This window comes from Mesocricetus auratus, unplaced genomic scaffold, assembly GCF_017639785.1.
Source record: "Mesocricetus auratus isolate SY011 unplaced genomic scaffold, BCM_Maur_2.0 Super-Scaffold_100038, whole genome shotgun sequence".
NCBI lineage: Eukaryota > Metazoa > Chordata > Mammalia > Rodentia > Cricetidae > Mesocricetus > Mesocricetus auratus.
This window is the reverse complement of record NW_024429216.1, coordinates 10074476-10095770: the sequence shown is the minus strand read 5'-3', so window position 1 is coordinate 10095770 and position 21295 is coordinate 10074476. Positions and strand designations below refer to the sequence as shown.

The 21295-nt window shown below is 51.9% G+C and overlaps 1 protein-coding gene and 1 long non-coding RNA gene across 2 annotated transcripts; one reads left to right on the top strand and one right to left on the bottom strand.

The window, feature by feature from the left end:
* Positions 1-5300: 5300 nt before the first annotated feature.
* Positions 5301-10386, top strand: Lypd3 (LY6/PLAUR domain containing 3). Its single transcript, XM_005086333.4, has 5 exons — positions 5301-5480; positions 5921-6052; positions 7125-7295; positions 7559-7720; positions 9380-10386. Exons 1-5 carry the CDS (start codon positions 5396-5398, stop codon positions 9907-9909), a joined length of 1080 nt encoding a protein of 359 aa, XP_005086390.2. The 5' UTR covers positions 5301-5395; the 3' UTR covers positions 9910-10386.
* Positions 10387-18711: 8325 nt separating this feature from the next.
* On the bottom strand, positions 18712-20895 carry LOC121135602. The gene is made up of 3 exons (XR_005872709.1): positions 20750-20895; positions 20462-20559; positions 18712-18964 (listed from the first exon to the last, which is right to left on the bottom strand). It is a non-coding gene; the product is annotated as an uncharacterized LOC121135602 (long non-coding RNA).
* Between the last annotated feature and the right edge of the window lie 400 nt (positions 20896-21295).

Genomic DNA, 21295 nt, shown 5'->3' with positions numbered 1-21295 from the left:
TGGGACCCGTAGCTCTCCTGAGGTTTTTCAGACCTATTCCACAGAGGAAGTGGAGGAAATTCAGAGAGGGAGATTGAGTTGCCTGGAATCACACAGCGAGACTAAGATTTCAGACTGTCAGGTTCCAGAACTTGGTTCTTTCCTCAATGCATCATCTTTTCCTTTGTGAGAAGAAGGACTCCTTGGGCTATAAGGCTGGGTGGCGCACACCTTTAATCCCAGCACTCGGGAGGCAGAGGCAGGCGGATCTCTGAGTCTGAGGCCAGCCTGGTCTACAGAGCGAGTTCCAGGCTAGTGGGGCTATATGGAAAGGCCCTGTTTAAAAACAAAGCAAAACGAAGCACCAGAATAAAACTAACAAACAAACAAAAACAAAACCACAACAAACCAAAAACCATCCGTGGAGCCTCAGAGGGAAGAACAGGAATTCCGGGGCACACATTGAAGACGTGGGGCTGAGACCCAGCTGGAGCCAGTTTTGCATGACGTCACAAGAGTCATTCACTTTCTCTCTTGAGTCTTCCCTGGATGACAGATGACCCCACCTCGGTGACTGAGGTGCTTGTCATAGTCAGGAACAGGGGTGCTGGGCAGGGTCTGGGGAGCATTCATATCTCTCTGAACACAGCCGCTATTTTCCTGCGGCCAGTCAGCTGTCCGGCCAGCTGGGGCTGACTCTGCCACGCCATTGGCCTGCAGACCTGAGTGGGTAGCTTCTGCTCTGGTCTCAGAGTCCTTCCTTGTGGTACAGGTACCAAGCTCCACCCCTCCAACCAGGCTGCTTATAAAGGGGCCGGTATATTTTCTTGCTTCTTATAAGGGCATTCTATCCATTGTTCATATATCCGGGCACGTGTGACATAGTGCACGTTTGGAGGTCAGAGGGTAGTCTAAGAGGAGTTGGTTCTCTCCTACGTGTGGGTCCTGGGGGCCAGACTCAGGTTGTCAGCCTTGGTGGCAAGTGCCTCTACTCTCTATCTCGATGGACCGTCATTTCGTAGCCCAGGCTGGCCTTGAACATGCAATCCTCTTGCTTCTGAGTGCTGGGGTTTCGGGCCTGTGACCATAGTGACATGCGTCACATCTTGTTCAGCACGAAGCCGGAGCTGAAGACCTGGGAACTGACAGCAACCAAAAAGAAAGTTAACCAATGGTAACGTCACAATCTATTTAAGTTATTAAAAGCTAAGGGTTTCGTAGCATCGAAAGCTGCTTGAAGCTCTTCACAAACATCTGACATCGCTCCCATGGCAGCCTCTGAGGTAAGTATACGTTAAGATCTCCGTTAAATAGGTGGAGGGCGGCCAGGCAGTGGTGGTGGCGCACGCCTTTAATCCCAGCACTCAGGAGGCAGAGGCAGGACGATCTCTGAGTTTAAGGCCAGCCTGATCTACAGAGTGAGTTCCAGGACAGCCAGGACTACATAGAGAAACCCTGTCTAGAGAAACCAAACCAAACAAACAAACCAGGTGAAGGACACAGAGGCCAGACAATTCGCCGCCACACCTATAACCTCAGTGACAGAGCCAGGATTGCTGGCTGCCAGCCTCCCTGTAGATTCAGGGGGAGACCCCATCTCAAAGGGATAATGGGGAGAGTAACGGGGCAGGACACTGGGCATGGGTGTGTTCACACGCAGACAGGTGTGCATGGCCCTTTCTATGTTTGTATCATCTGTGTGCACACACACGTGTGCGCACACACACACACACACACACACACACCAGGTAAAAAGGGGCTGGGGATGTAACTTCATGGAACAGCATTTGCCAAGTGTGTGTGAGGCCTGGGGTCCCCTACCCAGCGTTGTCGACAAACAAAACAACACAGTCCCCACACCATGAAACAAATAAAACCAACCAACCAACCAACCAACCAAATAAACCAAAAAGTAACAAACACCAGAAGAGCCTCGTCAGTGACAAGTGACTTTGAAGGCCTTTGCAGACGGCTCTGAATTTAAATCTCACTCCCGCCACTCCCAAGCCTCTCCCTGCCCTGGTTTCCTCTCCTGTGAAACGCAGAGCCGCCGTGGTCTGAGGGGTTCTTCAGGAGTGTGGAGCACCAAGCTGTCCCATGATGGCAGGAGCTCTTCTCACCTCATGGGAGAGAACTGATGAGAGCGGGCGGGTGCTGTTTGCAATAGATTCTGGAACAAATCTGGGTGTTATTATTGTTGCTGTTGCGATTGTTATTAGTGCTGGAGAACGGAATTTAGAACAAGAAAGACCAGAAAATGGACTCAGAAACCTCCTGCTTCCCACACACCCAGGGACTCATGCATACTAAGCAAGAGCTCTACCACTGAGCCACGCCCCCAGCGCCTCACTGGGGGATTCTAGGCAGGGGCTCTACCACTGAGCCACACCCCAGCCCCTCACTGGGGGATTCTAGGCAGGGGCTCTACCTCTGAGCCACACCTCCATCCCTTTACTGGAGGATTCTAAGCAGGGGCTCTACCACTGAGTCATGCCCCCAGTTCCCTGCTGGGGGATTCTAAGTAATTGCTCTTCCACTGAGCCAGGCCCCAGCCTCTCACTGATTCTAGGAAAGTACATGAAGCTGAACCACACCTTTAGACTTCCCTCCCATTTGATTCATCAGTAATTCCTGCTAATTCTTCCTCTTAAAATGTTTTAAATTTTTTTTTCAGCCAGCTCAGGCTGACCTAGTCGACGAAGCCTTGAACTCTGTGTTGGGACTAGTGTTGGGAGTCTAGGCTGAATCACCACTCCTGACAAAGATTCATGGTGGTTTGGGGGACACTTCCTGGAAGTGGGGTGTTGCTCTGGATCCTGTCACAGAGCAAGGGCAAGGTTAGGGTCTTCATAAACCCGATTTGTGGGGCAGAAAGAGCAAGCTAGGTTAAAATCACTATCGTTACTACCTGAGCGACCGCTCATGCTCGGCGGGATGTGGGATTGCTGAGTCACACAGCCGTTTGGGTAATGATTTTGTTCGTTTCTGTGTTCGGGCGCAGTAGTGGGGTAATCTTGCGATTGCATATGTCTTCCACGGTCACAGGTGACCTTGGCCGAGGCCAGTTTCTGTGAGGTCATTTATGTCCAATATGACCTCATGACCCCTGCATTAACCAGACAACTCCTGACAGTCTTTTTCCCCCTCCTCTTCCTCCTCGTTCTTCCCCCACCCCCCAAACAGGGTCCCCCGCCCCAGAAACAAGGTCTGCCCTCAAACTCTCCATGTAGCCGAGGGTGAATTCAACTCCAGACCCTCCTGCCTCCATCCCCATTGCCCGAGCTTTTGGCAACTCTGGGGAGAGAAGTCAGGGTTTTGTGCAGGCAAACGAACACCCTTTATTTTTCATCTGGAAACTGCCCAGCTGCTCTAGTCTCCTGCACCCTTTGGCGAGCCCAGAGGGGCATTTGCGATAGGGTTCTAGGTAGCCCAGGCAGCTTCAAACTCAACGTAATCCTACGGTCGCAGCTTCCTGAGGCTGGGATTGTAAGCACGAACCATTACGCCCAGCCTTGTCTCTTTTCTCTTCTCCCTCATTCTCTCCTTGTTCTTATCCCTGATCTCTGGACAGGCTCACACTGTGCTCCTTTCTCATTATGCTTACTTACTTATTTATTATTTAGTGCGTGTGTTGGGGGTGCAGGTATGTTGGGGGGTTACTTCAAAATATCCCACGACACACATGTGGAGGTCAGAAGACAACATCTCTCTTTCCACCCTGTAGCATCCAGGGGCCCAACTCAGGTTGTCAGGCCAGGAGACTAGTGCCTCTATGTGCCCAACCATCTCACCCACTTTCTCTCTCTAGATAGTCTCTTTGTGTAGCTGACGCTGGCCAATCGTGTTATGCTCAGTCCCCCAAGGGCTGAGATTACAGGACTGGGCCACCGGGCCCAGGCTCTGCTTCCTCGTGTTTCTGTGGAAGGATAATGTGCATCCATGAGGGCCTAAACAGACAGCTCAGCAGTTCTGTACATTCCCGTCACACTCGAGGCCGCCCTCCCTGGATGAAGACGAAAGAGGCATCTTCTGGGGCAAGACTCTTTCAGAGGGAACGCCTTTCATTTTTCTCACACCGTAGGTTAGTTTAGTCTGTCTCAGAGCTCCAAATGAACAAAGTTACACTGTGTGTTGTCTTGTTTACGGCTTCTTTGAGTCACATAGTTTTAAATATCCATCTATGTAGCTGTGGATACCGTCCGTTGAAACTTTCCATTGCTGGGCAACTGAATGAAGGGACCACTGTTGGTTTTCACATTTGTTTTACCTTTTTTTTTGGAAGGGAGGGATGATATTGGGGATGCAACCCAGGGCTTGATACATGCCAGCTGAGTGCTCTACCAGGAAGCACTATCTTACCCCCTTACTGGGGGATTCTAGGCAGGAGCTCTATCACTGAGCCACACTCCCAGCCCCTCACTGGGGAACTCTAGGCAGGGGCTCTACCACTGAGCCACACCACAGCCCCTCACTGGGGGATTCTAGGCTACCGTTCTACTACTGACCCCTAGGCCACTATTCTAGATTGTCAATAACCTTTTTATTTTTTTTAATTTAAAGGACTTATTGCAGTGCCCAGCACACATGATAGGTGTTCAAGATTTTTTTCATTTTTACTTATTCTTGAGACTCACCTATGTATACAATGCATTTTGATTATATAGACCCTTTCAGTCATTTCTTGGTAGATATTTGATATTATCTCCCAGCAGAACCATCTTGAGAGTCGTACTCACTTCTAAATCCCAACCCCTCTTGCAGTTCTCTACCTTATTTCTCCAAAGTCTTAATCTCTTAGCCGAGATGTTTATTTTGATTCTTTGAGATAGGATCTCACTCTGTAGTTCCAGCCAGGCCTGGAACTCACTATGCCTCGAACTTCTGGCAATCCCCTGCCTCAGCTCCCTGAGGGCTCTGATGACCGGCTGAGTATAAATAAATGACTTGTAAATAACAGTTTTCCCAATTATTTAATTAATGTCCATCTCTGCCATCCGACTAGGAGCTCTGTGAAGACGCACAGGGGCTCTGCCTCAGTGTCCCCAATCAGCAGGCCAAGGCAGGCACGCCTGCCCAACATGCTCAGGACTCGAGCACACCTCGAATGCCCCCGTCTGTCTTTGAACCCTGGTACTCCCTTTGCCTCCAAACCCACACATACTTTATCCAGGGGACTGTCAGGGAACCTCTGCTCCCCCTTTCTCTCCTTGGCAAGGGCACAGGGCAGGGGCCCGCTCTCCCTGTGGGTGACGCACCTCAAGGCGGGCCCGCCCCACAGCGCGCGGACGCTGAGTTGGCCTGGTTGGGCAAGGCCAGGGTTGCCCCGGGGTAGGTTACTCATCTGAGGCTCGGGTAAGAGGGCCCGGGCTGGAAGGCGGCACACCCAGGGGGGACGCCGAGAGAGCAGGACGCAGCCATGGATGCTGCCAGGAGAGGAGATGTGCAGCCGGTGGTCTGGACCACCGGATGGCTGCTGCTGCTGCCGCTACTGCTGTGTGAAGGTAAGCGCGCCACCGGGGGGGGGGGCTCCTAAGGAAGATTGTCCCCCAGCCTTCACAGGAAGTCCTTAAGGAAAGCTGATTCCAGCCAAAGCCGGGCTGTGCGTTCTATCCTGGGCGGAGGGGCTGCGGGGAAGGTTCTCCCACACTGAGCAGGCAACTGTGAGAGAGGCGCCCACACACCCCTCCCGAGACAGGGGCTCCCCGGCCGGGGTCTCCCCCCTTGGGAATAAGCAGATGGGAGAGGAAAGCTCCCAATGCTGGCCCAGGGGCTGGGAAGGAAGAGCGTCCTGTGCGCCCCGCGCCCTGAGACTTGTGGGAAGGCTTCTCCTGCTGCTCTGGCTGCACGGTCGGACCGTCTCACCCCCGGACAGAGGCTTTCTCCGTGTTGGGATAAGTTTTATAACAAAGAGCACCCGGCTCTCCCCGGCCCACACCCGCAGGAGCGCAGGCGCTGGAGTGCTACAGCTGCGTGCAGAAGGCGGATGACGGATGCTCTCCCCACAAGATGAAGACGGTCAAGTGTGGTCCCGGAGCGGACGTCTGCACCGAGGCGGTGGGGGCGGTGGAGACCAGTAAGTACCACCCCGGGGGTCCCCTCGGACTCCTCCAGCGAGACTCCGCCTCCTCGCAGATCTTTCCGATTCAGGCCACGCCTTTCCATGTCAGACCTTGCAGCGCAGAATCGCCCTTCTTTCTTTGGGCTTAGGCAGGGGGCCGGGGTGTGTGTGGGTTGATAGTTCGGGACTGACCAGGGCTGCCGGGGCACAGTCCCACCACCCGTCTCGCCCGTCACCGAGACACCTTTACCACTTCCCGCCTCACTCCCTCCAGGAAGGCTTACCACCCAGGCTCCACTCTGAAGTTTCCAGATTCCTTTGCAATCCCCCCACCCGCCCCCCAGGTCATCCACGATGCCGTCCCTCTAGGCATCTGCACGCGGTCTGAACCCGGGCTCCAGAACTCACACTAGATAGCCTATGAGGCAGGGTCTCGCTAAGCCGCTGGGTTTGGCCCGTGAGCACTCCGATGAGGTTCAGTCTCCCGGGTCGCCGGGATCGCAGGCTCGCACCACCAGGTCCGGCTTTGTTGGCTCGTGGCAGGGTCTCGTTAAGCACTAAAAGCCGGAGGGGGTTCCGGATCCCCCTGCCTCCGCCTCCCCCCGTAGCTGGGGCTGCAAGGCTCGCTCGCACCAACAACACGTCTCCTAACTGAATCCCTCGGAAGCTACTTGCGGAGGCTTCTCCCCGCCCCCCTTCTTTTTTTTTTGGTTTTTCGAGACAGGGTTTCTCTGTAGCTTTGGAGGCTGTCCTGGAACTCACTTTGTAGACCAGGCTGGCCTCGAACTCACAGAGATCCGCCTGCCTCTGCCTCCCGAGTGCTGGGATTAAAGGCGTGCGCCACCAACGCCCGGCCCCTTTTTCTGACGTACCCATGGAGGCTCCAGTTTCAGCCCCACTCCTCAGCCTGTTCTCTTTGGAGTGCATTCGTCGTCTTCTCCCCTCCTCCTGTGGTCTCTTCCTAGGGGTCTGCAGTCTTTAAGGTCCCCCCATCCCCCAAGCCCCGCAGACCCAGGAGCATTGTTCATGCAAAGCCCCGCCCCGTCGAGGCCCTGACTGCTCCGCCCCGCCCCCTTCTCCCTTGTAGTCCACGGGCAATTCTCCCTGGCCGTGCGGGGCTGTGGTTCCGGACTCCAGGGCAAGAACGACCGAGGACTGGACCTGCACGGGCTCCTGGCCTTCGTCCAGCTGCAGCAGTGCACCGAGGACCGATGCAACAACAAGCTCAACCTCACCTTGCGAGGCCTCAACCCTGCAGGTCGGTGGAGGCGGAGGAGCCGGACTAAGGCTGGTAGCTGAGGTTCCTGCAAGCTGAGGCAGGGCTGCGGGGGTGGGGGGTGGTGGACCGCTGTGTGCAGCCTGGGTCGCTGCCGGCGGCGGGGGGGGGCGTAGGAGGAAAGCGGCAGAGTCACAGGTTCAGCCCTGGCTTCCTGGGTAGGGGGAGCACAGGCCCGCGCCTTCCCTTGCCCCTTCCTTTTTTGTGTTTCTACTCCTTCCCGCTGTCCCCCGCAACCTCCGCAGGCAACGAGAGTGCCTACGAGCCCAACGGCGCAAAGTGCTTCAGCTGCCTGGGCGAGAGCCGCGAGCAGTGCCAGGGCACCGCGCCCCAGGTTGTCAACTGCTACAACGCCAGCGGCCGCGTGTACAAGGGCTGCTTCGACGGCAACGTCACCTTGACGGCAGGTGAGCCAACCCGCTGAAGGAGCTCCAGACCCGTAGGAGTTGGCGGCTGCCAAAGGGTCCAACCCTCCTCCCCCACAACAAACGCTGGGACGAGTCTGGTGCTTGCCTTGGCCTACAGCCCCATGGGAAATGCAATCTAGTACCCTATAGACCCCGCGATTGTGTGCGTGCGCGCGTGTGTGTGCGTGCGTGCGTGCGTGCGTGTGTGCGTGTGTGCGTGCGTGCGTGTGTGTGTGTGCGTGTGTGTGTGCGTGTGTGCGTGCGCGTCTGTGTGTGTGCGTGTGTGCGTGCGCGTCTGTGTGTGTGCGTGTGCGTGCGCGTGTGTGTGTGCGTGTGCGCGCGTGCGAGCGTGTGTGTGCGTGTGCGTGTGCGTGTGCGTGTGTGTGCGTGTGCGTGTGTGTGCGTGTGCGTGTGTGTGCGTGTGTGCGTGTGCGTGTGTGCGTGTGTGTGTGCGTGTGTGCGTGCGTGCGTGCGTGTGTGCGTGCGTGCGCGCGTGTGTGCGTGTGTGTGTGCGTGTGTGCGTGCGTGTGTGCGTGCGTGTGTGCGTGCGCGTGCGTGTGTGTGCGTGTGCGTGTGTGCGTGTGTGCGTGTGTGCGTGTGCGTGTGCGTGTGTGCGTGTGTGTGTGTGCGCGTGTGTGCGTGCGTGCGTGTGTGCGTGCGTGCGTGCGCGCGTGTGTGTGCGTGTGTGTGCGTGTGTGCGTGCGTGCGTGTGTGCGTGCGTGTGTGCGTGCGCGTGCGTGTGTGTGCGTGTGTGCGTGCGTGCGTGCGTGTGTGTGTGTGTGTGCGTGCACATTCCTATAGAACACTGCCGGGTATGGAATGGAAGACCATGAAGCGAGACTTGTGTTTAAGCTTGTATGCTTTTTTGACTGTGTGCCATGGGAAATCTGGTTTGGGCCCTGAAAACTTAGGGGTCTCACTTGTTCCACAATATTAAGGGATATAGTTCGGGGCTGGAGACAAGGCACAGTGGTAGAGCCCCCTTCTGGAATCCCCTAGTGAGGAGCTGTGAGTGTGACTCAGTGGTAGAGCCCTTGACTAGAATCCCCCAGTGAGGGGCTGGGGGTGTGGCTCGGTGGTAGAGCCCCTGCCTAGAATGCCCCAGTGAGGTGCTGGGGGCGTGGCTCAGTGGTACAGCATCTGCCTAGAATTGCCCAATAAGGGGATGGGGGCGTGGCTTAGGGGTAGAGCCCCTGCCTAGAATCCCCCAGTGAGGGGCTGGTTCACCATGGGAGAAGTTCTTTAATCCCTTCTGGTGCCAGGTATTTTTCGGGAGCTCTGTTTCAGACTCTAAAACTAGAATTTAGCAGGGAGTTGAGAAAGGAAAAGGCGAGGTTATGTTTGAGTTTTGATCACAGAAGTCCCTGTTGACACCTTTGTTCCAAGACACGTCTGGAAACCTGGGTTCCACCCTTTTCCTCCCAAAGCATTTAGTGGGACATAGTCGCTGTGGGCAGATGAGGAGAGCACAGTGCTCTGCAGAAAGCGCGGCCAGGGTTGAGATGCTTGAACTCAAGAGCGCACGGTCCGCTGTCTCATTTCGGGGTTTGCTGCTCTTGTCTTGTTCCAGACACGCCCCCTTACCCCCGCCCCGGTTTTACCCAAGCTGTGCCAACTCCTACTTGTCCAATGACAGACCTTTCTGTGTCTCTCTCCCAGCCAATGTGACCGTGTCCTTACCCGTCCGGGGCTGCGTTCAGGATGAGTCCTGCACCCGTGATGGGGTGACAGGTCCAGGGTTCACACTCAGCGGCTCCTGCTGCCAGGGGCCCCGCTGCAACTCCGACCTCCGCAACAAGACTTATTTCTCCCCGCGAATCCCACCCCTAGTCCTGCTGCCCCCTCCGACCACCCTGGCCCCATCCACTGGCGCCCGGACCTCCTCCAGCACAACCTCCGCGGGCGCTCCCTCCGCCACTGTCACGGCCACCTCCTCTGCCACCTCCTCTGCCACCAAGGCCACCTCCGCCCCAGCCAGCCACACGTCTCCCCGTGAAGTGGAGCACGAAGCTGCCCTGGAAGAGGAGTCGCGTTTGACTGGCGGCGCTGCGGGTCACCAAGACCGCAGCAACGTGGGGAAGAACCCCCCGAAGGGTGGGGCTCAGATCCCGGCTAACGAAGGCTCTGTGGCTCTGGGGTCTGGGTTGCCAGCTCTTCTGTTGACTGTGGCTGCCCGTGCGCTGCTGTGAGCGTTTCACCTCGAAATGTCCAGCTCGCCAATGCTTCCCTGGGCCTGGGGTACCGACGCTTTTCGTTTCTCACTGGACTGGACTGCCTCAGCCCCCGTCCTCCGGTTCCAGGAAACAGCCTACTAATGTTGTAAATACACTGCTGGGGTGGCCCAGCTTTTTGATGCAGCAACTGCATCCCCCCCCCCATGGTGACTAGGATAGGGGGAGGCGAAATCTACTGGCTGAGGGTGGCCCGGATTGTCCCTGGCTGTCTTCCTCTTCCCGTGTTCACAGCTAGGCCGGAAGGTTGCCAGGCAGCTGGACGGTGGATTCTTCCCCTGAATGCTGTACTTGCCTGCAGCCCTTGCACGGATCCCGTTCCTGCCTCCCGGAGGAGACTGTGAACTACTACTCTAGGGCAGGGACTTGCCTCGGGCCTTTCTCTGTGTTCGGGCTGGCACAGGAAGGCATCAATAAAGATTTAGTTACTTTGTATAGAGAGTTAACTGAGTCTCTTCCACGTCATTCATCTTCCACACCAAGGTCTTTGTCGCCTTTTTTTCTTCTTCTTCTCAAAATGCAGCCAAGGACAGCCCATTCTTTTTTTTTTTTTTTTTTTTTCCCGAGACAGGGTTTCTCTGTATTGTTTGGGAAGCTGTCCTGGAACTCGCTCTGTAGACGAGGCTGGCCTCAAACTCGCAGAGATCCACCTGCCTCTGCCTCCCGAGTGCTGCTGGGATTAAAGGCGAGCGCCACCAATGCCCGGCCCAGGACAGCCCATTCTTAGCGAGTTTCAGGGTAGCCAAGATTACACAGCAACGCCTTGTCGTCCCCCCCTCAATCATTATATATTGAATAGAATTTAAAACTGGAAAGCTGGGATATGGCCGCACATGCCTTTAGTCTCAGCACTTGGAAGGTAGAGGCAGGAGAATCAGGGCCAGCCTGGGCTACATGGAATTCTGTCTATTGAGATGGATCATTGAGGAGCAGGTGCCTGAGGACTTCAGTTCAATCCTGGAAGCCTACATGGTGGGGAAAAAAGAACTGCTTGTCTTCTGACCCCCACTTATGTTCCATGACAACTGTGTTCCCCTTCCCACAAGCAAAATAAACAAAAGCACAGGTTATAAGGAATTAAACATGGACAGGAGGGAAGGTAAGGCCTGAGAGAGTTGTTAGATGAGTTAGACCACACAGTCACTCTGTTCAACATATTTTATTTTGTTGAAATGGGTTCTGCTATGTAGCCCTGGCTGTCCCGAACTTGCTTCATAGGCCAGGATAGCCTGGAACCCTTGAGGCAAAGACCCACCATGCATCTGCCACTAGCCTTGGACCGGGTCTCCAAAGTGGTGGGATTACAGGTCAGCACCTCACTTTAGCATCTTCGTTTTAAGAAGAGGTGACCAGGAAAGCAAAGCAGTAGAGGTCTGCAGAGATGGCCCAGCCAGTAGGGTTGGGTGTGCTTGCATGAGGATCTGGGTGTGGTCTCAGAATCCACGAGAAAAAGCTGGGCGCGGTGGCCCCCTAATTATCATCCCGGCTCTCAGGAGTAGAGATGGAATGACGGAATTCCTGGGACAAGGAGCCAGCCAGCTGAGAGTTCCAGGTGAATGGGCAGGTCCTGTCTCAAGAAGCAAGGTGGGGGTCTGGAGAGATGACTCAGAGGTAAAGAGTCCTTGTTGCTCTTGCTGAGGATCCGGTTGGGTTCCCAACACCCAGGTGGCTGCTCCCATGCTTCAATAACACCGTTTATCGTATCTAATGCCCTCTTCTGGCCTCCATAGGAACTGCACCCGTGGTGCACATGACCCATGCAGGTAAAATACTCACACACATAAAAATAAGTAATTCTTGCCGAGGTCCTGTCACAGTCTGTGTTCAGGTGCTGAGACAGGGAAGAGGCATTAGCTCAAAGAAATGAGCTGTCCAACCACCAGAGGAGTTTCACACAAGTGACTGGCCCCAAATAGCTCAAGCCATGTTTGTTTATACATCAAAAGCATGCATGTTTTTCCATACTAACGAACAAGTTTTTCCCAGCCCATCCTCCAGCATTAGCCTCTGGAAAAACCAAATATGTCAAATATGGTTTTATTTTTCCCAAATTTTGGATTAAAGCACCTGTAAACAAAAAACAACGCTTACCATCTCACTAGCTTGGCCAAATATTGAACCAGTCACATCCTGTCTTTACAAAACGAAAAGGTGATAAACACAGGCACACATTCTCAAGGATAACAATCCCTTTCAAAACATATTTATAGAAATAGGGGTGATCTGCTGCCATCCTGTCAGCACCGAATTAGGACAGCTCCTAGGGTCGGGAGTGACAGCTGGCATTGCTGGACAAGAAACCCAAGAAGCATCAGCTCCAAATAATTTTAGGGGAAAATATTCAAGAAGAATTGGGCTTTCCAGGAATGATCACATCTGTCCCATGTATGACTGATAAAATGACACTAAAACTGCCAAGAGAATCATTAGTATAACAAGAGGAGAACATGCAGGCGGTGGGGTCCCGGCAGTATTCCATGCTGTCCCGAAGTCTGCGGTCCTTGCAAAGTGGGACTGTCCCTGCGGGCCTTTGCCTCATCTGGAGACCTGTTGGACAAGCACTCACGTACTGGCTCAAAACTGGCCTGCACGGCTCCCAACAAAATCTTAAGTAACGAGGTGAGCAGTGCTCGAGGGGGGCAGGTGACGGCGCATGTGTGTGCGTATGCCCACACAGAGAGAAGATTGGAGAATACTCAAAGAGGGGGTAGGGTGGGTGCCGAAGGACAAGGGGCGTGTCTTAGAGAGGTCACTGTGACCAAATCCAGCACAAGTAGAAGCTTCAAATTAAATAACCATAAATAAAGGACTATAACCCACCAAGTAAACACTAAACAAACTAAAAGTAATCCACATGGAAAAAAACGCAGGCTTGTATTAGAAGGCATAAGAGTCCATATTGGGAAATGTAAGCCAACACGATACAAACATATAAACACTGAGCCAGATGTTGTAGTTTGTGTCAGCCTGGACAGGTCTGTGAAGACGGAGTTTCAGCTGCGGTGCGGCCTCCGTCGCTCTGGCTTGATTTCTGGTTGATGTGGGAGGGCCCAGCCCACAGTGGGCAGCAGCATCCCCAGGGAGGCGGACCTGAGCTGTGTAAGAAAGATAGCGGACCAAGACACAGAGAGTGAGGGCCGGTGAGCGGCCCCTCCATGGCCTCTGTTCAGTTCCCGTCTCCAGCTTCCTGCCCTGTCTCCCCTCAGTGTAAGACGACAACTTGGAAGTATGAGTCGAATAAACCCTTGTCTCCCTCAAGTTTCTCTTGGTCAGTGTTTTATCCCAGTAACAGATAAGCAAACCAGGACATTGGGACTAGGATGAGCCTCAGAGGTGGAGGCAGGAGGATCAAACATTCATGGCCAGTTTGGGCTACTTAAGACCCTGTCTCAAAACAAACAAACACAAACAAACAAACAACAACCCCAATAAATAAAAAGACATGAAAATTGGCGGGGGGGGGGGTGACTTTATAGAATGCTTGCCTTTGTAGCACGAATAAATAAATGACCCAGGTACTGATATTGGGGTTCAAGCTTCAAGCTGAATATCAGGAAAGCAAAGCAGCCGGCCACTAGCACTCACCGCTAGCTCAGGCTGACAGGGCTGATCCACACACGAGCTCTTCACCGAGTCTCTGACTGCTGCCTCTCCTTGGTGTGGCTGGAGAATGAACGCCTCTCTGAGACCTTGCTTCTGTCTTACATACTTCCCTCATGTTGGGATTAAAGGTGTGATCTGTAACTCTCTTTTAGACTGATTCACTCTTGTGTGGATCTGGGTGGACTGAGACTCACAGAGATCCGTCTGTCTCTTAATCCTGAGTCCTAGGATTAAAGGTGTGTACCACCACCTCCTAGCTTCTGGCTGCTGGGATTAAAGGTGTGTATCACCACTGCCTGATCTCTATAACTTGAGGCTGACTTTGCTTTCTGAATCCTCCATCAAGCTTTAATAAGTCATAAATAACGTAGCATTACATGTCTTTTTTGTTTGTTTTTTTGAGGCGGGGTTTCTCTGTGGCTTTGGAGGCTGTCCTGGAACTCACTCTTGTAGACCAGGCTGGCCTTGAACTCACAGAGATCCACCTGCCTCTGCCTCCAGAGTAAAGGTGTGCACCACCGCCGCCTGGCCCACTACACATCTTAGTATGCAGGGAGTCTTGGCTTTGAACCCCAGCACTTCATAAAACTGGGTGAGTTGGTTCATGCCTGCAATGCATTTGGCAGTGGAAGGCAGGACAGTCAGAAATTTTTTGGCCTACCTTGGCTATATAGTGAGTTGGATGATAGCCTGGGCTAGAAAAAAAAGCAGAAAAGAAAGTTCTTGCTTTTTTCTTTTCTATTTTGGTTTTTCAAGATGGGGTTTCTCTGTGTAGCCCTGGTTGTCCTGGAACTCATTCTGTAGACCAGGTTGGTCTCGAACTCTCAGAGATCCTTCTGCCTCTGCCTCCCAAATGCTGGGATCAAAGGCCTGCGCCAGCACCGCCCGGCAGAAAGTTCTTTTTTGTGATCCACAGTTGACTAATGAAAACTGCAGAACTATCCAGGCAGACATGGTGGCACACAGCTAACAGTTCAGCTCTTGGGAGGCTGCGTCAGCAAGACTGACAATTCAAGGCCAGTCTGAGGGACATAGGGAGATGATTCTCAGAGAACAGAAAAGCAAGGGGCTCTGAGGTTGTTCAGTTGGGGCATGAGGGCTTGAGTTTGGGTCCCAAGTACCCAGGTAAAGGCTGGCTGTGGTGTACCCCGTAAGAGGGGAGGCAGAGACTGGAGGATTCCTGAGCTGGCTGCTGGCTGGCCTTGCCAGGCAGTGAGCACCAGGTTCAGGGAGAGACCCTGTCTCAAAGAAAAAGAGAGAGAGAACGGAGAAAGAAGTCCAGGTTGAGCGTTGTCCACCAAACTTCCTGTACACATTTACAAGCTCACACATACACACCTACACACATGAACACAAACGTGTGCATGCATTTATAACACACACACACACACCATTTAAAAAAATCTGACCAGCCAGGCACTGGTGGCACACGCCTTTAATACCAGGGTTTGGGAGGCAGAGGCAGCTGGATCTCTGTGAATTTGAGGCCAGCCTGGTCCACAGAGTGAGTTCTAGGACAGCTAGGGCTACACAGAGAAACCCTGTCTCAAAACAACAAAACAAAACAACCAGCAAGCAAACTAAGAGGAAAAAAGAAAGAAATCTGAAAGAAGTATAGATAAAGTCAAAACATGACAGAACAGCCCTCATCAGAGCAATCACTGGTTCAGTCAAAAACCGCTAACAGACGCCCTCGGCTGAGGCACAGGCTACGCCCACAGGCTCCAGTTAGACCAACACTTATAAATACCGCAGATGGAAACAGTGACGTAAGAGAGAACACGGCCAACGCCACCTGAGCCAAGTAATCAGAAACACGGGGAGCCATGGAACAAACAGACGTCACACGGGTTAAGCTGGGCAGAGAAGACACACGGAACTTGACTGTCATCACATGGAAACAGCAGACAAGCCCTCAAGGTGCAGGGAGGGATGGGAGTCCTAAGTCGAGCTGACTGAGACACTTGCAAAACTGTTTTGGGGATGTGGGGTGTGGGGCGGGGCTGGGGCTTGCACTCAGTGCCTCACACACACGATATTACCATAAGTAAAGTAAAAAGAAATCTCAGCACAGGTGTAAACAGAGTGGGACCCCATTTGTAGGTAGAGTTCCTCATTGGGACCACTGATCAGCTCTGTCCTGCCAGCTGGTTCTCAAATAACCACACAGAACCTTGTTGGTAGTTATAAATGCTCTGCCAAGAGCTTGGGCGTGTTACTAGCTAGCTCTTACAATCTACGCTCTACCTCATGGCGGTATCTTTTTTTTTTCTAGCTCGGCATGTTCATCTTGCTTCTCTCCGGGTCTTCCTGCCACTCCCATGATTCAGCCTTTCTTTCCAGAGTCCTCTTAGCTTGACTCTCCTGCCTAACCTCTTCCTGCCTAGCTGTTGGCCAGTCAGCTCTTTTATGAAACAAATCAGAAGGTGCCTTGGCAAAGACACATCTTCAGAGTGTACAAAACGCGTATTCCATAACGCAGAGGGGCTGGAGCGACGGCTCAGTGGCTGAGAGCGCTAACTGGTCTTGCAAAGGACCTGGGTTTGACACCAGCACCCACATCAGGCAGCTCACAACCCTCCATGACTCCAGTTTCGGGAGGTCCAAGGCCCTCTCTTGACTTCTGCAGGCACGAGACATGCAAAGCAGTCATACAAAATTAGGTAAATGAATAAATCTTTAAAAACCCTCAACAATCCACACTTGAGTTCATGTGTGCTCAGTTATTAATTTCTGTGTGTGCATAATGTGCATTTAAGATACAGATATTTAGGGCTAAAGGAGCAGTGTGCCAATAACTTTCATGCTATTCAGAATAAAAAACATAATATTAGAGAACTGATGAGGGATAGACATTAATAACTTATTTATAGAAAGCCTTGCTATGTAGCCCAGGTTGACCTTGAACACAAGATCCTCCTGGTTCAGACTTGCATGTTTTGAGAGGTATATATGCATTCTTTGTACTTTTTTTGAAAGACAGAGCATAATGTAACCCAGGTTGGCCTTGAACCCACAAAGTACCTATGGGACTCCCAATCCTCTGGCTCCCACTCCCCAAGGGCTGGGGACACTGGTGTTCATCACTGTGCCTCATTTCTTTCTTTCAAATACCCTGTTTGAATCTCTCCCGTTACTTCCTTGCTGAATGAGTTGGAGCATGTTAAATGGTGTTTTTGGTTTTCAGTATTGCCTCACCTGAAGAACGGTGCATACCGCATAATACAGGCATGAAGATAAGATCTCATAAATCATCTAAACCAATGCAGGGTGCTCCCAGTGCTCAATTATATTCCTGTAATTTCCACAGAGTCTGGCACGGGTTCCACACATCAATTTTTGTGGGTTTTTTTTGTTTGTTTGTTTTTGTTTTTTTGAGACAGGGCTTCTCTGTGTGGCTTTGGAGCCTGTCCTGGAACTCGCTCTGTAGACCATGCTGGCTTCAAACTCACAGAAATCCACCTGCCTTTCTTCCCGAGTACTGGGATTGAAGGTGTGCTCCACCAGCGCCCAGAAACCCTTGTGGTTTTGGTGGCTGTCCTGGAAGTCGCTCTGTAAACCTGGCTGGCCTTGAACCCACAGAGGTCTGCCTGCCTCTGCCTCTTGAATGCTGGGAATAAAGGTGTGCACCATCATGGATAGCATTGCTGTTGATTAAAAAAAGTTTTATTTTTATTTGTGTGTGCATGTATGTGTATGTGTGTGTTGTATGTGCATGTATGTGTATGTGTATTAGAACTCCCTGGTGCTGGAATGACAGGTGGTTGTGAGCCACCCAATGTGGGTGCTGGATTTGAACTCAGGTCCTCAGTAAGAGTAATATGTGCTCTTAACCACTGATCTATCTATCCAACCATTATCTTTGGCCATTTTTGGACATTTCCTCAACCCTCACAGGAAAGTTATTTTTTCCTAGGCCCCACCCACATAGGCCCTATCATTAGGATAGATTCCGTTGTCAGTGAACTGTAATCCTAATTGCCTCGATGAATGACTGGATAAACTTCCCGGTGGGTGGGGTGAGAGTTGCATTATTAATGCTGGAATCCGTGTCTGTCCTAGGCTTGCATTAGATCAGGAAGAAGATGGGCAAGCAGTTGCATCCTGTTTTTACTGCCTAGGTGGACTGGGCAGCTGACTTCATCTCTGTGTGCCCACTGTCTCCTCTTTTAATCACATGTGTGTAATCACATGTGTGTAATCTCTGTGTGCCCACTGTCTCCTCTTTTAATCACATGTGTGTAATCACATGTGTGTGATCACATGTGTGTAATCTCTGTGTGCCCACTGTCTCCTCTTTTAATCACATGTGTGTAATCACATGTGTGTAATCACATGTGTGTGATCACATGTGTGTAATCTCTGTGTGCCCACTGTCTCCTTTTAATCACGTGTGTAATCACATGTGTGTAATCTCTGTGTGCCCACTGTCTCCTCTTTTAATCACATGTGTGTAATCACATGTGTGTAATCTCTGTGTGCCCACTGTCTCCTCTTTGTAATCACGTGGGCTTCCCAAGGCTAGCACGAACATGAGTGCTAGTCCTGTGGGACAGGAGCATGGGCAGAGCGTGTAGTGATGGGCATCAACTGTTGGTTCTAGCCTGTATCTTCTGTTTTCTTTGCTTATATCTCCCAGGCAACACACACATTGCTGGCTTATGAAACACACAGGAGGATCTGAGTGTCAAGCTAGCGAGTCAGAAATTTCCAGAATATGATATAGCTTAGTGGGCAGAGTGTTTGCCTACAGTATAGGCTGAGGATGTAGTTGGGTGGTGGAACCCCTGCCTAGAATCCCCCAGTGAGGGGCTTGGGGTGTGGCTCAGTGATAAAGCCCCTGCCTAGAATGCCACAGTGAGGGGCTGGGGGTGTGGCTCAGTGGTAGAGCCCCTGCCTAGAATCCTCCAGTGAGGGGCTGGGGGTGTGGCTCAGTGGTAGAGCCCCTGCCTAGAATCCCCCAGTGAGGGGCTGGGGGCTGTGGCCCTGCATATCACAAGACTTGGGGTTTCATTCCCAACACCACAAAAGAAAACCAATTTACTGAATAAACAATGCATCAGTGTTTATGCATGCAATCCCAGAATTTTTGAGACTGAGGCTGGAAGACTGCCAAGAGGTCAAGGGCCTAACTAGGTGAAACGGTGAGATGTCATCTCAAAAGTACATTTTTATTGGAGAGATCGGAGCAGAAGGAAGGAGAGTCATCTTTAGTCATGGAGAAAGGCTGACAGTGAATCTTCCCTGTGTTTCTCCCACGCTATGAGGTCTGGCATGAGGGACAGATTTCAACAGCAGGCAGGCTTACCAGGGACATGGCGGGTGTGACAAGGCGGGTGTGACAAGGCAGGTGTGACAAGGGAGGTGGCTCTGCTTGAACTGGCCTCGCTGGTTCTTTCCCTGGTGCGACCTTAATGAAGGATTATTTTATGTTAATTATGTAACCAATCATGAGTATCTCCTTGCTGGAAAACATGCAACACAGCCACACATGCTTGTACTCCTGCACTCCCATGTGCACGCACACACCAATGCACACACAAGCACACACATGTACACACATGCACACACACATGAGCTCACACATGCACAGACATGAGCACACACATGCACACACACATGAGCTCACACATGCACAGACATGAGCACACACATGCACACAAGCACACAGATGCACACACAAGCACACAGATGCACAAACAAGAACACACATGCACACACACATGAGCTCACACATGAAATCACACATGCATGCACACAGGCATACATGCACACACAAGCACACACATGCACACACATCACACACATGAGATCATACATGAATGCACAAGTGCATGCACAAATGCACATACATGCATACACACAGACACACAAGCACACAGATGCACACACAAGCACACAGATACACACACAAGCACATACACGAGCTTACACATGCATACACACAGGCACACATATGCACAGACATGAGCACACACATGTATACACAAATGCACACACACACACACACACACACACGAGCTGAGCCCTTTGAGGGCTGGGCTGTCAATCAATTGCCTGGGGCAGGGAAGCTGGGATGTAGCTGCATGTCTTTTTTCTTAAGATTTAAAACTTTTTAAAGATTCATTTATTTTATTTCATGTGTCTGAGTGTTTTGCCTACACGTATGCTGTGCATCCTACACAGTGCCTGGTGTCCTTGGAGGTCAGAAGAAGGCATCAAATTCCCTAGAACTGGAGTTCTGGAGGGTTTTGAGCCACCGCATGGCTGTTGGGAATTGAACCGAGATGGTGTGTAAGATCAATAATTCAAGCCATTTCTCTGTCCACACACATCTTCCAAAATGATAAATGCATGTCACGTATTAACAATTGTTCGTGTGAGGGAGCTTGGAAGATGGCTCAGAGGTTATGAGCACTGGCGCCTCTTCCCAAAGCCCCGGGCTCAATTCCCAGCACCCGCATGGTGGCTCACAGCTGTCTGTAACTCCAGTTCTGGGAATCTGACACCCTCACACTGACATGCAGGCAGGCAAAACACCAATGCACTTGAAAATAAATCTTGGGAAAAAAAGGAATTTTTTTGGGGGGGGCAGGGTTCTCTGTATTGTTTTGGAGGCTGGCCTCGAACTCACAGAGATCTGTCTGCCTCTGCCTCCCGAGTGCTGGGATTAAAGGCGTGCGCCACCAACACCCGGCAGAAAAATTCATTAATGTGTATGTGCTTGTACACGTGTGTGTGGGAACCGTGCTTGTGCCGGAATGTGGAGGTCAAAGGACATTTTTGTGGGGTTATTTTCTCTCTTTCCACCTTTGAATAGGTCTCAGGGCTTGGACTTGGCTTGTCAAGCTTTCAAGCAAGTGCCTTCCCCCTGCTGAGCCAGCTGAGGAGCCCTGCATGTCCTTACCCACGGCAAAGGATTTGTCTGGAAGGTCTTGATTGACTCGTGTGGCTGGCATGAGGCTGGTTCCAGGGCAGAAACCGAAATATTCTGTAACATCAAAACTAACACACAAAGAAACAAAGTTCAGGCATTGGCGTGGAGGTGGCGGTCAGGAAGATGATTCACTGTGCGTGAGGACCGGAGCTCAGGTCCTTAGAAGCTGCAGAAGAAGCAGATGTGGCTGTAGTGTTGTGATTGCAATTCCAGTCCTGGAGGGGGGTGGGGACAGGTGGGTCCCTGGGACTTGCTCACCCGGTGCCAAGCTTTGTCCGCACATCCCAGGTGCCAGTACGGGGCCACGTCTCAAAAGCAAGGCGGGACTGGGTGTGAGGTCCTGTATCATCCCTAGGAAGGCAGAGAAAGGTGGGCCTCCTATGATCCCCAGGGCAGCCTGGTCTACATGGTGAGCTCCAGGACAGCTAGAGCTACACAGTGAATTTCTTTTTCTTTAGGTGGATGTCATTTGAAGCCCATTGCTGACTGACCTCTGGCCTCCGTGTGCGCCTCTACTTACACACACACAAATACTTGAACACACACACACACACACACACACACACACACACACACACATATATATATATATATATATATATATATATATATATATATATATTTCAATCCCCAGGAGCAGCACCCACCGCTCAAATAAACCTTAGGAATAGGGTAAATATCAGGAGACTGGCTAATTTGTTGGGGGCATATTCACATAGCAAATGTAAAACAAACGAACAAACAAACAATCCCAACAGTATCGAAGGCCGTGGGGGCACACAGCTGCGATCTATCTTCTTGGGA

Excerpts from the sequence above, each read along its gene's own strand:
- Lypd3 (XM_005086333.4), top strand. The coding sequence starts at position 5,396 with ATGGATGCTGCCAGGAGAGGAGATGTGCAGCCGGTGGTCTGGACCACC. Across the intron at positions 5,481-5,920 it reads GCCGCTACTGCTGTGTGAAG|GAGCGCAGGCGCTGGAGTGC; the intron begins GTAAGCGCGCCA and ends CCACACCCGCAG. Across the intron at positions 7,721-9,379 it reads CAACGTCACCTTGACGGCAG|CCAATGTGACCGTGTCCTTA; the intron begins GTGAGCCAACCC and ends TCTCTCTCCCAG.